Source organism: Marmota marmota, unplaced genomic scaffold (assembly GCF_001458135.2).
Source record: "Marmota marmota marmota unplaced genomic scaffold, marMar, whole genome shotgun sequence".
In the NCBI taxonomy this organism is placed as follows: Eukaryota; Metazoa; Chordata; class Mammalia; order Rodentia; family Sciuridae; genus Marmota; species Marmota marmota.
In genome coordinates this window covers 1030552-1047661 of record NW_025999896.1, presented here as the reverse complement: position 1 = coordinate 1047661, position 17110 = coordinate 1030552, and the positions used below count along the sequence as shown (strand labels likewise).

General features: G+C 43.2%; 1 protein-coding gene across 3 annotated transcripts in view; it reads right to left on the bottom strand.

Moving 5' to 3' along the window:
* Positions 1-17110, bottom strand: part of Dnah2 (dynein axonemal heavy chain 2) — a 104532-nt gene that overhangs the window by 36938 nt on the left and 50484 nt on the right. For all 3 annotated transcript variants that reach the window (XM_048798000.1, XM_048798003.1, XM_048798001.1), the window contains exons 35-51: positions 16812-17000; positions 16061-16164; positions 15776-15965; positions 14889-15069; positions 14001-14128; positions 13504-13656; positions 13101-13226; positions 6477-6695; positions 6162-6279; positions 5808-5944; positions 5110-5247; positions 4860-5018; positions 2711-2863; positions 2416-2507; positions 1891-2089; positions 1520-1744; positions 322-426 (exon numbers count right to left, since the gene is read on the bottom strand). In XM_048798000.1, the coding sequence (XP_048653957.1) occupies positions 322-426; positions 1520-1744; positions 1891-2089; positions 2416-2507; positions 2711-2863; positions 4860-5018; positions 5110-5247; positions 5808-5944; positions 6162-6279; positions 6477-6695; positions 13101-13226; positions 13504-13656; positions 14001-14128; positions 14889-15069; positions 15776-15965; positions 16061-16164; positions 16812-17000 (2616 nt within the window). The remainder of the gene's footprint in view (positions 1-321; positions 427-1519; positions 1745-1890; positions 2090-2415; positions 2508-2710; positions 2864-4859; positions 5019-5109; positions 5248-5807; positions 5945-6161; positions 6280-6476; positions 6696-13100; positions 13227-13503; positions 13657-14000; positions 14129-14888; positions 15070-15775; positions 15966-16060; positions 16165-16811; positions 17001-17110) is intronic.

The following is a 17110-nucleotide window of genomic DNA, read 5'->3' as shown; positions in this document are numbered from 1 at the left end:
GCCTCACCCTAATCCTGGCGCTGCTTTCAGCTCTCAGCTTTGCAGGATCTACCTTCCTAAGTCTATTTGGGCCCCCAGGCTTTCTCTGCCCATTGGGGCCACAAGGATCCATACTCCAGAGCCAGTAAGCCACACTCCATCCTATAGCTCTCCTGGCTCAGAAGACCAGCAAGGGCCCCACCTGCCTGTGTCACAGCTCCCTGAATGCAACTCTGCTCAGAGCTCCTTAGCCCTCTCCTTGATTTGCTCCCTCATTCTGTAGTACAGGGTCAGTTTTGTACTGTACAGTCCCCCTCGTGGCAGCTCCCACTATCGCCTCACTGTGGGGAAGGTCATGTTGATAATGTTGAAACGACTCTGAAGCCTTGGGGAGATGACAGTCCGTCCACCGCCAGGAGGGCCCATGGCAGCCATCAGGAACATGTCCTATACAGCAAAGACAAGATTGGGCAGAGACAGGGGGAAGACAGGATGAGATGAGGCACAGAAATAGGGAGGATGCTTCAAAAGACTAGGACAGAGGATTTTAAATGTTCCCAACACACATGATAAATGTTTGAAGTGATGGATATGCCAATTTCCCTGATCTGATCATTACACATTGTATATAAATATCGAAATGTCACATTATATCCTATAAATATGTATAATTATATGTGTCAATTAAAACTTTTTAGCTGGGCATGGTGTCACATGCCTGTAATCCCAGCGGCTCAGGAGGCTGAGGCAGGAGGATCGCAAGTTCAAAGCAAGCCTCAGCAAAGGTAAGGCACTAAGCAACCCAGTGAGACCCTGTCTTTAAATATAATATAAAATAGGGCTGTGGATGTGGCTCAGTGGTTGAGTGACCCTGAGTTCAATCCCTAGTACTCCCCCCCAAAACAAACTTTTTAAATTTAAATAACCAAAAAGAAAAAATAGAATAGAGAGGATAAAAAAGGAGTGGAGAAGAAGATAGGAAATTGAGGGAAGAGGGACAGGGACAGAGTAAGGAGGGAGAAGTATGGAGTAATGTGGGCAGGAAAGATCCAGAGAAAGAAGAGGTTGGGGAAATTTTCTTTTAGAATTATTAAAATAACATATTTGCCTTTATTTCATCATTAAAATCAAAGTACCCAAATTACAAAATTCAGGTAAGTAAAACATTTTCATTATGTCTTATAGATCTTATCTTTTTTTTTTTTTTTTTGGTTTTTAAACTGTATATGTTTACACACACATGTGGATGTGCATGTGTGGGTACTCTCAGAAACACATGAATATATTATTAGGCAGATTTTTAACCCTGAGTGCCAGGTGAATGGGCAACCCCCAAATCAGAACTGAATGGGTACTGTCCATTGATTAAAGAAAGAGAAACAAACAATATGCTCAGAATTTCATGGGAGAAAATGCAGGGTACCCCTGTGTAAGAAGGAATACAGGGTTAGAGGATTAGAGCCTGGGGTCCCAGGGGAGTGGAGACTGAGCCTGTCACAGGAGGGAACAAAGACCTGAGCACAATTTCTCAGATACTTACTCGAATGTACTTGATGGTCTGCTTGGAGCGATCATACCAGAAGCCATAGTCAATCCAGAGACGAATCAGCTCCAGGGGTGGCTGAGACCCAAAAGTGTCCTTAGCTGGCATATTTAGCTCATCCATAAAAGTGATCAAGCTTTTGCCCCCAAATGGCACATAGACACCCTTGGTTCGCTTCTCCACCCTGCTCTCAATGATGTTCTGCACGTTGTTGGATGTGGTCTGGTGGAAAGGCATAAAATGGGTGCTTGAATCCTCCAGGAGAAATATGGGGTCAGAGAGGAGTGTCAACCAGGCAATTGGATCCCAGGGGAAGGTAGAAGGCAGGGAGAGCTCAGGGAGCTGGTGGCCTGGGATCCCCAACACACCTGTGCAGACATGTTGACAATGAGCACCGTCCACTGGCTGGGGGGCAAGGACTGCAGAACAGTCTGGGCTATGGAGGTCTTTCCGGTCCCCACAGGACCCACCAGCAGAACAGGATTCTGGTTGGCCACCAAGGTGCTTACCAGGTAATTGTAACGAACAGTATCGACGGTGGGCACCATGATCTTATAGAAAGGGATGCTAGCCAAAGAAATGGGAACTATCTCAAGGATCATTCACTTCTTTGCAGCTCCCATTCCATTCTTCCCCCCCAGTGTTTATCTTCCTCCAGTGTCACCATGGTCTGGTCACTAATCCTGCCTCCTGTGAAGCCTGGAGAGAGGCATCTTCCTTAAAGACCCCGTCCCAAGTCCTCTAAATGCTGCTTCCTCTACTCAAGAGTCATCTCTCTCTGGCACACCTCTCCTTCTACGACTCACTGTTGCTTCTGGACCCCATCACTCTTGCAACATCTCCCACCAACTGCAGCCTGGGGTCCCTCTGCATCCCCCAGACCATGCTCTTACTTTGGAGCATAACGCCAACTCTTAGGGAGCTTATCTTCAAATGATGTCCAACTCCGTATCTTGGGGTTCACAAAATACTCGTACACTGTGTCCTAAGGAGGGCATGTGTGTCTGGTTACCAAAGCTTTCCTCCAGCCCTCCCCAGCCCAGAGACATGGCTCACAGAATGCTCAGGGGCTGAGGGAAATAGAGCTGGGTCCACCATCAGAAGATCAGGCAGAGTCTGAGGATCAGAAATGTTAGTGGGTTCGGTAAAAACGGGACAAATAGGACAGCTGGGTTTGAGGGCACTGACCTTATTGGGAAAGGAGCCTTCAACTTCCCGAAGGTAACTGTCAATCTTTTTGCGGCCCTCCTCATCCACAGAGGCACACACAGACCAGATCATACTGAACACAAATGTCATCTCTACCATAGTCACATAGTATTCACTATCAGCTGGGTTCATCTGAGAGGAAGAAGATTAGAGGACACTCCTATAAGAGACGGAGGGATCATCATGAAGGCCTAGAGCCTTTCTCCATTCCTGGTTCTAGTTGGAAAACCACATATTGTCTTCCAAATGTGTGTATTAATCTACAGCTACTGAAACATTTCAGACAAATCTCAAGCTCCCTGAAGCTGCCTGGAGCTTCCTCTGTGACAAGTCATAACAACACAACTGTCATCTGGCCATACCAGACCTGCACTGGAGAAGCACTCATGGGTGTTCAAGCAGACAGGCCCAGGGCTATGTGTGGTGACTTGTTTGCAATTGTAAAAATGTGGAGATACCCTAAACATTCACCAGGAAGGGAATGAAGAAATAAAACACAAGGTTCTATTGTGAAATAGTACATAGCAGTTAGAGCAATGAAATAAATCTACACATAGCAATACAGAACCCAAAAACATATTGTTGGTTTACCATGCATATTGTATAGAACATAATCCCCCCCCTTTTTTTTTTGGTACCAGCGATTAAACTCGGGGGCCCTTAACCACTGAGCCACATCCTGGCCCTTTGTTTGTATTCTGTTTAGAGACAGGGTCATACTGAACTGAGTTGCTTAGCATCTTACTAAGTTGCTGAGGCTTGGCTTTGAACTCGTGATCCTCCTGCCTCAGCCTCCTGAGCCACTGGGATTATAGGCATGTGCCACCACGCCCAGCAACATAATCCATTTTTTAAATACTGCATTTTCTGTAGATACTATGGATTTGTATGTAACCAAATTATTTACTTATTTATTTATTTATTTGGGGGCACTGGGGATTGAACCTGAGCTACCTCCCCAGCAATTTTCATTTTTTGTTTTGAGACAGGATCCTGCTAAATTCACTGTTCTGGAACTTGCAATCTTCCTTCCTGCCTCAGCCTCCTGAGCTCCCAGGTTTACAGGCATGTGCCATTGGGCCTGGCTTGACAACAGGCTCTGAATGAAGATGTTTAAAATTACAGCTGTCCAAATACAGAATGCTGGATTTGGTTTCAGAATAATCTCCTACTCTCAAAATATGGGTGGGAAAGTATATTGAAAATCTGTGGTCTGCTGTGCTAAGCCAGAATCCTAATTCTATCCTTCCAGCTTGACCCCAATATGCAGTTGTCATCCCCCTCGGCTCCCCAGGAAGCTGCCCCTCTTCAGGCAGTTCTCCTTGACACCTGAATGCCATTAACACCATGTGATTTGTTTTCATCCCACACATTACCTTGCAAGTGCATCTACATATGTTAAATCTGTATTAACTGCACAAGGAATGACTCACACTGTTATAGATCTTAATTGTTGTTCATAATATATTTAGTTATCTGGCAATGTCCTTAAAAACAGTATGAACCATTTCTAGGTAGCAATTTAATCTCAACAGAAAATACCAAATTTTAGTCACTATTCCATAAATTCTAAACTGAGCAAAATTTTCCTTAAATATCAATTCATCTGAAATATTCTAGAACCCATCCCTTATCAGATTTAGCTGGGGGCTCCTTCTAGCCGAAATGGTATCCCAGGGCCCCACATGTACCAAGAATTAATATATTCATAGCTTGAAAGGATGGAGAAATGAGAAGTTGAATGAACTATCCTCAGCTCCCAGAATATTGGTGAGAAATAACAGTGAGACGCCATTGTGTGTTATAATTTACTGTTCAAGTGTGTTGCTTGAGATGGAACCCAGGGCCTTATGCATGTTCTTCCATTGATCTGCATCCTCAGCCCTTGCTATATGCAATTTAGAATCTCTAATCTGAGCTTCCAGGTCACCATGTACACACACACACACACACACACACACACACACGCGCACGCACGCACAAACAGCCCCCCTTCCTCCACAGTCATCCCTGAGGCCTCCCCTTGGAGTCTCTGTTCCACTCAAGCCTGGTGCTCAAACTGAAGCTATCCCCATGAGGTTGTGAGCCCTTTCTCCTGCCCCTGCCCTGGCCTGGGTCCACCCCTTACCCCATTCTCTGATGCGGTCAGGGCTGAGTACAGCTTGCAGAGGGAGATGATGCCACTGTACTCCGGCACAGGCACCAGCTCATTGCAATTATCCTTCTTAAAGGCCAGTATCTTGTTGATGAACTTTTCAAACATGCGTTGAAGTGGCTCTACCTCAGTCTGGAGGTGAATAAGAAGGGATCTTTATTTATTTGCTCTTATGTCTGGTAGGCTGCCCTGGTCACTTTCTCTCTCCTCAGTTCCCTTATACCTTTGGCCTCTTCTCTAGCCATGACTGAACATAGGGCTTCCAGCCCAGGTCAACATAGTCAGTGTAGACCATCCCACAGCGAGAGACAGTTGCCGGAGAGGCCACTGCCAAGTTCTCCACTTCAAACAGGAGAGACACCTAAGGGTATATATATTTTGGTCAGAACCCCATTTTCCTCTGACTCCCCATTAGTAGTAAAAAAACAACAACAACACCCCAGAACCCTGATTCCCAAAACATGTCTCTACTAAAGTATGGCAAGAAGAATAAAGACCTGAGGTTCATAAGTGATTTGCTTTAAAAAAAAAAAATAGAGGTTATTCCAGGTTATCCTTAGGAAAAATCACTCTGGCTTGCATTGTGGGAAAGGGCGGGCGTGGTAGCCCATGAACTTATAGCTGAGGTGCAGGACAAACACCATGCCTTATAGGCTAAGGAGGGTCAAAGTCTATACACTGCTTCCCACCGTCCTTGGTAGGCCTTAGGCACACCAGAACAACACTCCATCACTGACCTGCACCCCAGCCTAGGTAAAGCATTTTTTTCTTTATCACAGCTTTCCCTGAATCCAGACATCCTCCTCCCCAGCTATACCCTATGGAATTCACTCTTCTCTTAGGATTCTGGTCTCCTCCCACCCCCTCCTCATGCCCTCCACTGTCTCCTGGGCAGGGCCTAGGCAGGAACACATCCCCTACCTGCTCAGGCATTGCAATACGCTCTCCATTAATGAGGGTCAACACTTTGTTGTCATCCATGACGGAGTTCATGCTTTCAATCCACAATGTGTCCACAGGGCCATCGAAAAGTATCCACTTCTCATCAGGTTTCTCGTCTTAGTAGCAGGTGGATGATGAGGACTGACCCAGGAGCCTCCTCCCCTTGCTCTCCCATCTCCCTCAGGCTCCTCTGAGAGCCAAGCCCTTGTGCTTCCTTGTTCTTCAACATTCCCCCATACTTCTCTCCCCCAATGGAACCTCCTATCCCCACACTCCCCACTCCTTTAGGAGATCCAGGCATCTGATCTCCCCACCCCACAATCCTTTGGATACCTGCACATGCTGCCCGCATGACGCTGGACAAGATGCCATCTGTCCATTCATTAGTGCTGAGGTCATATTCCCCATACAGCTCCCCTAGGGACAATGCCTTGGGGTTCAAAGGGAACTCCTGAAAGTGACACCACAAAGGATTTTTGAGCTGCTGGTAGATAAAACTCTCAAGATCCCCCTTTATATCCAGCTCCCCTCTTAGGTACCTGTGTTTGTTACTTCTCTCTCTCAGGCCTCCCAGGCCTCCCTGGCCCCCGGCATGGCCCTCCCTGATACCTGAGCTTTCTCACCCCCAAGATGAACTCAAATGCATACTCTAACAATGTTGAAGTTGGGTTCTCCAGCACGGCACAGGGAGGACAAGGAAGCCTGCAGGATTCGCCAGGAGGTAGTCTTGCCGCTGCCCGTGCCGCCCACAATCATGGTGGAGTGGCGGGAGTTCTTGGTTTCATACAACTGGAAAACCTTAGTGAGGGTGAATGGCGTGATCTGCAGGCCCATCTCCCGAATCTCCTGTTCGATAGCCTCTTGCAGCTGAGGGGAGGGAAAATACAGGAAGTGGAATAAAAAGGACAGGGCCTCCAATGGACTTTCAAATTCCAGCTTTGCACTCTGGCCATTGTTCATTCAGAGTAAAGACACTGGGCTCTGGAGTCAGCCAGCCTGGTTCCTCAGCTTTCAGTTATGTGGTCCCGAATGACTTACTTCTCTGAACCTCACTTTCCTCGGGTGCACAATGTCTGACACATAGCTCTACACATTTTTTCTATTATAATTCAACATATTTAGTAAGTCTCTACAGTATGTCCCGAGCACTGTGCTGGGTGCTAGGGATATGGCTGGAAACAAAATAGAGTTTAACTTACAGCAGAGCTCACAGCATGATAGGAAACCTTAATCAGCTTTTGTTTGTTAGTTTGCGGTGCTGAGGAATAAACCAAAGGCCTTGTGCATGCTGGGAAAGCACTCTACCATGGAGCTACATCCCCGGCCCTGATTTATTTTAAAAACCTAAGTTAAGAAGTAATGCTTATAGAACTGTGACCCATATGAATCAGTCCCAGAATAGTATAACACTGTTAAACACAGTTCATGCAACCAACTGATTTCAAACAGGTGCACGATCTTTACTTAGATTTCTCTGTGTGTGTGTGTGTGTGTGTGTATGTGTGTGTGTGCTGGATTTGAACCTAGGGGTGCTTTACCAACTGAGCCACATCCCCAGCCCTTTAAAAACTTTTTATTTTTATTTTGAGACAAGATCTTGCTAAGTTGCTTGGAGCCTTACTATGTTGCTGATACTTGCCTCAGACTTGCCATCCTCCTACCTCAGCCTCCCAAGTTGCTGGGATTATTGGTATATGCCACTGCACCCGGCTTTATTTATAAATCTTAAAGATCACTAACAGGCCACACTAATAGTACTTCCTTCAACTATCTGAGAATTAGTTTTATTGGTATATTTATATGTGTGTGTGTTTAGTCCATACTGAAAGTGTAATGATACATTTTCTATTTATTCTCTAATTCCTTCTTTGACCCAGGAGTTATTTTGGATTGTATTACCTAATTTCCAAATATCTGGGCTTTTTCTATTCTATTACTGATTTCTAATTTAACTCTATTGTGGTCAGAGATCATCCTCTGTATATTTTCAAACATTTGAAATTTATGAGACTTAATGCTTTAATAAACCAGCATATGGTAATTATGGCCAACTTTTCATGTATACTTGAGAAGAATGTGTATCTGCAATTGTTAGATACAATGTTCTATGTGTGTCAGGTCAAAATCTGTTAAAAAGTATTCAAATTTATATCTTTGTGGAATTTTTTACCTGTTTTATCAATTTCTAAAATGAACATGTCCAGATCTTCCACAAGGGTTATGAATTTATCTATTTCTCCTTTTAGCTCTGTCAATTTTGTTTTATGAATTGTGTAGCTATATTTAAGGGCATACAAATGTATCACTGTTATATCTTTTTGTGTATTGGTCCTTTTACCATTATGCAATGTTCCCCTTTACCTTTTGTGACAGGATTATACCTAGCAGTGCTCTACCACTAAGCTACATCCCCAGCCCTCTCCATTTTATTTTCTTTTCTTAAATATTTATTTTTTTAGTTGTAGTTGGAAACAATACTTTTATTTATTTATCTTTATGTGGTGCTGAGGATCGAACCCAGGGCCTCGCACATGCTAGGTTAGCGCTCTACCGCTGAACCACAACCCCAGCCCTCCATTTTACTTTGAGACAGGATCTCACTAAGTTGCCCAAGCTGGCCTTCAACTTGTCATCCTCCTACCTCAGCCTCTGGATTGCTGGGATTACAGGTGCATGCCACCATACCCAGCTCCCCTTTACCTTTAATACTGCTTTTCTCATTAAAGTCTGCTTTGCCTAGTATTAGTAGAGTTGCTATTGTGATCAGAAAATATGGCCTGAGTAAATTATTTTAAAATATTTGAGGCAGATTTGTGACCTTTATTTGGCCTAATAGTCTATGTATGCTTGAAAAAAAAAAGACTATTCTTCAATTAGTAAGTGAAATTTATATAGATATCAATTAAATCAAGATTCTTAATTGTTCAAATCTTCTATGACCTAAATGATTTTCAGTCTGTTTGACCTATGAGTTACTAAGATGTTACAAAATCCACTATGACGATAAATTTGTTTATTTCTTCTTGTAATTCTGCAACTTGTTTTGAGTCTATTTTATTAGGTGCATTCAAATTAGAATTGCCATGTCTTCCTGGTGAATTGTACCTTTTGTGATTATGTAGGGACCCTCTATTTCCAGTAATGCTTTTTGCCTTAAAGTCTCTGTTGTCTGATACCTAGCCTAGCTTTCTTTTGATTAGTATTTACATATCTTTTTCTATTTTTTTTTCACTCTTAACCCTTTGTCCTTAGGTTTTAGGTATGCCTCTTGTAAACAGTACCAAGTATTGTTGTAACAATGTGTACCACTCAAGGTGTGATTAACTTTTCCATTCTTATACAAAATTTTCCCCCAGTAGGGGGGCTAATAGTTGCTATGTTTTTCATTTGCTTGGTTTTTAATACACTTCTCTACCTCAGCTCCAAATTTGTGCCAACTGACTAAATTTCTCAAAATTATTTGTTGCCAGGTATGGTGGCAACCTGTAAACCCAGCGGTTTGGAATGCTGAGACAGGAGGATTGCGAGTTCAAAGCCAGCCTCATCAAAAAGTGACGTGCTAAGCAACTCAGTGAGGCCCTGTCTCTGAATAAAATACAAAATAGGGCTGGGGATGTGGCTCAGTGGACAAGTGCCCCTGAGTTCAATTCCCAGCCAAAAAAAAAAATTATTTGTCACGTCAGGTATTATTATTATTATTATTGGTGGCACTGGATATTGAACCCAGGGACATTCTAGGTCTGAGTTATATTCCCCACCTTTTTAAATTTTAGAGACAGAGTCTCACTAGATTGCCTAGGCTGGCCTTAAACGTGATTCTCATGTCTTAGCTTCCCAAGTCACTGGGATTATAGTTGTGTGCCACTGTGCCTGGCTCAATTTTTTCTTTTTGAAGAATCTCTCCTTCAGATTTGCTCCACTCTGTATTGGTTTATCTCTCTGCCCTGTGCATGCTGCCACCTGTGATCTCCATTCACCACCATGGCCAGCATCACTTCAGCCTCTCTTGCACTGAATCTTCTGTTTCTCCTTTGCTCTATTTCTCCTTCCATGGTATACTTCTGCATTTTAGCACAACATGTTCCCTAGTAGCTGCCTGAGAAAGGAGATATCAGAGGGGATATCTTCTTTGTTTCCTTTGTTGTTGTTTTGAGAGTCAGCATGTCTGAAAATGTTTCTGATCTTGCCTCATATCTGACAGGTTGGGTAGATACAGAATTTAAGGTGGGGAATCATTTTCTTTTTCTTTCTTTTTTTGGTATCACCAGTTTTTATATATATATATATATTTTTTTTTTAATTTATTTTTTTTTTTTTGAGACAGGGCCTCCCTGAGGGCCTCCTAAATTCCTGAGGCTGGCTTTGAACTTTCAATCCTCCTGGCTTAACCTCCCAAGCCTCTGGGTTTACAAGTGTGCGCCACCACACCTGGCTGGAAATAATTTTTCTCCACAATTTTGAAGATTGTGCCATTGGTTGTTTATAAGTTTAATATTGCTATTAAGAAGTCTAGCATTCTGATTATTTATTTATTTAGGACTGAGATTGCACCCTAAGGTGCTTTACCACTGAGCCACATCCCCAATCCTTTTTATTTTTTGAGACAGGGTCTCTCTATGTTGCTTAGGGCCTCACTAAATTGCTGAGACTAGCCTCAAACTTATAGGTGTGTCCTACCATACCAGGCCTAGTCTTCTGATTTTTTACCTTTGGAATATATCTTTTTTTTTTTGCCCTCTTTGGAACCTGTACTTGTCCTAGTGTTTTGAAATTTCGCATTGATGGGCTTTCATTAGAATATATTCTTGTTCATCATGTCACACATTTATGGACATTTTCATTTTGGAAACTTCTATCCTTCAGCTCTTGAGAGTCTTCTTGAATTATTTCATTATTATCTAACCCCCAATATTTCCTTTGCTCTTATTTTTGTAACCCTTTATTTGGATAGTCTTTCCTAGATTTGCTTTTGAATCTTCTCTCCTTCCCCTTTCTCTGCTCTATTCTCTGGAATAGTGCCTTTTAGGGTTTATTATTATTATTATTATTATGTATTTTAATTAGGTATAAATGACAGCAAAATGCATTTTGACTCATTGTACACAACTGCAGCACAACGTTTCATTTCTCTGGCTGTACATGATGCAGCGTCGCACCATATGTGCAGTCAAACATGTACCTAGGGTAATGATGTCCATCTCATGGAATAGTGCCCTTTAAATAACATTTCACTAGCATTTCACTCTCTGAGAATATTAATGGTAGTTTCTGCTTGTTTGCTTATTGCTTTTTTGTTGGTTTTGGAAAGGGTCTGGCCATATTGCCCAGGCTAGGCTTGAACGCCTCAAGTGATCCTCCCATCTCAGCCAACTCCCAACCTACAGAGGCACCTAATTTCACAAATGCTGAGCCTTCTGAAGATTGCCTTTCAATTTTCCCCAGTTTTATCAGGCTTGCTAAGTAAGCCACAATTTACCCATTTGCTTCCTACATCTGACATTTAGTTGTTACCTCCTCTCTCATTCTCCCCATCCCTTTATGTGTATGACTTACAAACTTAAGCTGTAGTGTGTTTTAATCTACTTTCATTACCTGTAAGTCCTTTATTTTTTTAATATATTTATTTTGTTTATTTAGTTTTATGTGGTGCTGGGGATCGAACCCAGGGCCTCACATATGCTAGGCAAGCAAGCACTCTTCCCCTGAGCTAGAGCCCCAGCCCTGGAAGTCCTATCTTTCTATTGTGATTTTTTGTGCTGCTTCTCTAATAATCTTATTTTTAATTTCTAGAAATACTATTGGTTCTTTTTCAAATCTACTTATTTACAAGTCTCTTGTTCCTGGTTCATAGTTTCAAGATTCTCTTTTATTTCTTTAAACATTAAACACAGATTTTTTTGAAAAAATTCTGTATCTTTTTGTTTCAATACCTGAAGTCTTCATGGATCTGATTCTGCTTGTTTCTCAAGCTTCCATTTATGGTATTTTGCTTTATGATGTGTGTTTTGTGATTTTTTACCACAAGTTGACCATTTTCTTGGGCTTTTATCTGTGGAAATTCCTTTAGGCCTAAGTTAATGTTTCATTCCTCCAGAAACAATTTGCTTTTACTTCTGCCAGTCACCTGAGGGCACCAACAACCTAGAACTACTTAAAATTAAAAATTCAAGCTTGAGTGGGGTACAGTGAAACACCCCTATAATCTCAGTGACTCAGAAGGTTGAGCAGAAGGATCACAAGTTTAAGGCTCACCTCAGCAACCTGTCGAGATGTTATCTCAAAATAAAAAGGTGGTAAAGTGCCCCTAGGTTCAATCCCTAGTACCAAAAAAAAAACAAACCAAAACAAAATTTGAATTTTTTTGGCATACAGTCAAATAAATTATGACCATAAACCATGTGAGGGGTTATCTTGTGGCTAATATATCTCAAAGGAGATTTTTGCCCCTTCCTTCCATCATCAGAGCTCAGACAGGCAAGTTTCTTTTCCATATACATCTTTTCTAATTGGTAGTTGTCTCATTTTTCCATTTATTGGGGTATTATTCTTTGTGGCCTGAGGTTTATGCAGCACTGGGCTTTTTGTTATACCTCCAAACTTGGGCTGCTTTTTCTCCTATCCCCAGTGCTTTAGAATTCACAGAAATTTCCAGGGAAAAGTCATCTTTGGAACCCATTTACTGTCCCTCCCAGGGTTCTTGCCTTTTACCCGCCCCCCCCCCTCACAGGACCCCCTGAAATTTTTGCCAGTTAAACAACGCATTTAAAAAAAACGGTGTATTTTTTCTGTTTTTATTCAGCATTTTGGTGGTTTCAACTGGAAGGACCATTCAGGGTAGCTAGACTATTGTAACACTGGAGAAGAAAGTTTTTATCCTTTCTAAAATTCCTTTTTCTTTCCTCCACTCCATGTTTCCCTCATATCAAACAGCTCTCCACAGTTACTCCTCAAAACCCCCAGATGAAGACCGAAGGAGAGACAGGGGAGGGCTAGTGGATATTGAGAAAATGAAAAGGCCAATGGATTCAAGTTTCCAATGAAATCAAAGAAGTGTGTCATGGAAGTAACCTGAATGGGTAAATCAGGGGGTAGGGAGTTGTAGTCATAGAGGAGAATATGTGATAGTCTATATCATATCATACATAAGGAAACCTAAGGAGAGGTCCACTATCTTACTCAAAGTCACAGTAGTAAAAGAACAAAGCCTGGAAGCCAGGTTCTCTGTTTCCAGGATTCACATATGAAGCTAGGAGAGTGTTAAGGCATACATACCTTGCCATAGTCAATGACTGGCAGTTCAATGTTGGGGAAAAGATCTTGCACAATAGCATTGAACAGTGGAACATCAACTGATGTAAGCTTGGCAATATTCATATCTCTCATTGAGAGTAGCAGAACCTGGATGGGAAAAGACAGAGACTCAGCCATGAGGAGAGAGTTCCTAGGTTCTTATGAGGCCTTTCTCCAAAGGGCTCAGGGGTGGAGACCAAGAACAGTGGATATACCAGAGTAAGTCCTTAGCAATACAACAGGTAAAACTCAAGCAACACAGGGTTTAAGGCATGAGGGTGGGAACCTCAATCAGGGGCAAGAAAGGGTCTGAAAAACATTAGTGAAGGCACACAGGACCAGTGGCAATAGAAGTTAAGGTCCAAGGGCCATGTCCTTGATGTACCTCTTCATCAGTCATTTCTGGCCTTAGGCGACGCTTCTTGCCAGCATAGCGTAGGAGGGAGGTGAGGGCCCGGAGGCCAAAGTCATAGTGGTCCTGTCTGGAGAGCTGCTGCACAGCCAGTGAGTAGAGCGTGTACACCTTCTTGGCCAGAACCTGAGAACCAAACAGAGGAGGAAACAACCCATCCCCCCCCCAAACCCCCTTCTTCATCTAAGGATAATTACAGATACCAGAAGCTGGGTCAAAGACTTGAAGCACCTAGGAGGTGTTCTGTGGACAGTTCTGATGGGAAGATCTGGTGAACTGTCCTATTATTAGTTAGTGACATGGTGGAAGGCAGACCTCCCTCCTCTGAATTCTTCTGCCTTCATCCTACTGATAATGGTCTAGTTCCTTGTAGGATAAGTTGATTGTGAGACCTTCAGGGGGTTCCTCTGTTCAGGGGATAATTATGGAAGGGAAATAAAATAACTGGAATAAAGGGATTCTAGAGATACCTTGCAGTTTCCAAAGCCCTCTCCAAAAAGAATGATTTCCGCAATAAGTACAGAATCAGGCACCACCATGGCAATTGGACGAAACATGGACTTAAGATTTTCAGGAAGCTCTGTGCGACCAGCATAACCTGGAAAACAACTCCATTTATTTAGAATCCCTGCATTTCCTTATTTTGACTTGCTTCCCAAAACCCACTTCCCTATCAATTCCATTTTGCCCAACCCTAGCTCTATCCTTAACTTTCTCTCCAAGTCCAACTCTAAGATTACAGCCCTGAATCTTCCCATTGTACTGTGACCTTCTTTCCTCTCTGTCCTTTCCTTACTTTCTGCATGGGCCTGTTTCAAATTGAAATTACAGGGCTGCTTATTTCCCATCTCTCCAAGTTCTACATAGTTCAACATCAGTCCTGATAGAAATCACAGCTGTTTCTCTCATTCTTCTCAGGACCTCAACTCTTTCTATGTTCTCTCCTACACCTTCCCCTAGAGCTATGGGATGGTAATGAGAGACTCCAGGCCTAGCACTTTAGGAGATTCTGCTTCCTACACAAGGGACAGCTGGTAGACCAGAACTCTGGGAGTTAGCCCAATGGGAGAAGATAGCTAAGACTAAGGTTACATATAGACACATAAGTGGTTATTGATCCCTTTAGAGAGATTGTGTTCCTTCTTCTAGAAAATTGCATGCATATCTTTCTCTTGCCCTTTGTAGTCTTTAGCCTGGCAAGCACTCTAGCACCAAGCTGCATCCCCAGTTTCACTCTCTGTTATCTTTAGCCAGATTTTCCCTTGGAAGGGGGAAACAAGAGGTGCAGTTATTTGCCCTGGACAAGCACAGCTCTCCAGTCACATTCCCAGAAGTCCCATCCACTCCCTTATACCTACCAGGATTCATGGTAATAAAGATTCCACAAGACCACACTAGATTTATTTCAAAGCCTTCAAAATGGAAACGAGTGAGGTTGGCAGCCAAAGCAGTTAGGATGGACAGGATCTGCTGGGCCACCACAGACAGTACCTCGATGTTGATGCGGTTAAACTCATCAAAGCAGCCCCAGGCTCCAGACTATAGAGGGAGGGAGGCAAAGTCACTGGGAGCAAGAAAATTTCCCCAAGATACTAGAAAGCACAGCTACCATACTCTTCCTTAAAATGTTCAGTAGGTGAGGTGGCTCCAAAATTGGAGATGCCAGAGGGCACCAGAGTAGCACTATCATGGCTTCTGGACAGAGATTTCCATCCAACAGGACAGGCTGGGTTGCAAAGAGACTGGGGCAGGGAATTTGTGTGTACTGAGTTCTACTGTGTGCCAGACAGTTTGATTTTTTTTTGGCAGGGGGTGGGGAGGGTGGGGAAGGATTGGGGGGGGCGGGTACTGGGGATAGAACTCAAGGGCATTCAACCACTGAACCACATCCCCAGCCCTATTTTGAATTTTAGAGACAGGGTCTCAGTTGCTTAGCACCTCACTGTTGCTGAGGCTGGCTTTGAACTCACAATCCTTCTGCCTCAGCCTCTCGAGCCACTGGGATTATAGGCATGCACCACCACACCCAGCTATCTGTGTATGATCTTGTTTAATCTTTATATAATCTTTTGATTTTGTAAACAAGCAACATGAAATTCAGGGAGATACAAGGGCTTCTCAAATTTTTAGAATTATCTCAGGTTACACAATGATGGAAGCTATGAAACACTGAACCAGAATTGGATTTCAGTTGATTTTCTGATACTAAAAAATGTAGAAGGGACAGGTTAATCAGGATGCTGACCTGGGCCAGGCCTGAGTACATTCGGCCCATGGATTTATAATCCAGGCCCTCCGAGCAGTTGACCACAATGACATAATAGCCAAGGGCCTTTCCCAGGTCCTTGACAGTCTCTGTCTTCCCAGTTCCTGCTGGGCCTTTGGGGGAGCCCCCTCGATGAAGGTGCAATGCCGTGGTCAGGGTCATGTAACACCTGGGAATTGAGGACAGGACTTGGTAAGACTCCTAAAAGTCTCTCTCAACTCCTCACCCCAACCCCAACCACCTCCTTCCTCCCTGAGAGCAGACCTGTCTGTCAGAGGGGTGATGACCAGCCGGCCAGAGTTACCCAGGTACTCATAACCATACTGAAACTGTGTGTTGGTCTGGCGGATCATACAATCATCAAGATCCTGGGGAAAGAGGTCAGAACAAGATGGAAATTGTCTGGTAGGAAGAGGGAGAGCTGTGGTAATGGATCCCAGAGGGAAGGGGGTTGCAAATAGATTAGGATTTCCACTTTAGAGCTAGAAGGAGGGAATGGTTTATTATTGTTATTATTACTACTACTACTAGGGATTGAACCCAAAGGTGTTTAAGAACTGAGCCACATTCCCAGCCCTTTTTATGTTTTTTTGTTTTGTTTTTGTTTTTGTTTTTAATTTGAGACAGGGTCTTACTAAGTTGCTCAAGGCCTTGCTAAGTGGCTGAAGCTGGCTTTGAATTCTTGCCTCAGCCTTCCAACTTGCTCGGATTACAGGTGTGCGCCACCATGCCCAGTGTAGGAGGGAATGGTTTATTATCAACATGGAAAATGGGCTTCAGATTGCATGTCCACCCTGATCCATGGCAGCAGCTAAGTCCCAATCAAGCAATGCCTGTTGTGAGCACTGCCTAGAACAATTTTTTACCCCTCCTGAATTAAGAGGTGAAACACTATTAAGAACTGGAGTAGGGTATTATGAGAGGGCTAAGGGTTGGGTTAGATTGTTATTGCATTTAGGAAACATGATTTTAATTCTGGGAATAAGATCAGTTTTAGGGTAAGAGAGTAGGATACCTTCTCCCAGTAGAATCGAAGTTGGCTGAGCCAGTCAAAGGCATTGACATCCATGAGGCCACTTTTATAAAGCTTCTCTAATACATCCCGGGCATGAACTTCTATCGTCACCAGAGCCACAATTTTAAGCCGCATGATCTTGGTCAAGTTCCCCCTGATGGCTTCTGAATATTTATTTAGTATTGACACCTGTAGAATGAGGCAGCAGGGCAGAACAGACACAGCAAGGCTCCCAAGCCAAATTGCACCTTATCCCAATTTAACACTTCAACCCCAAAGCTGATCCCATCCACACCTAA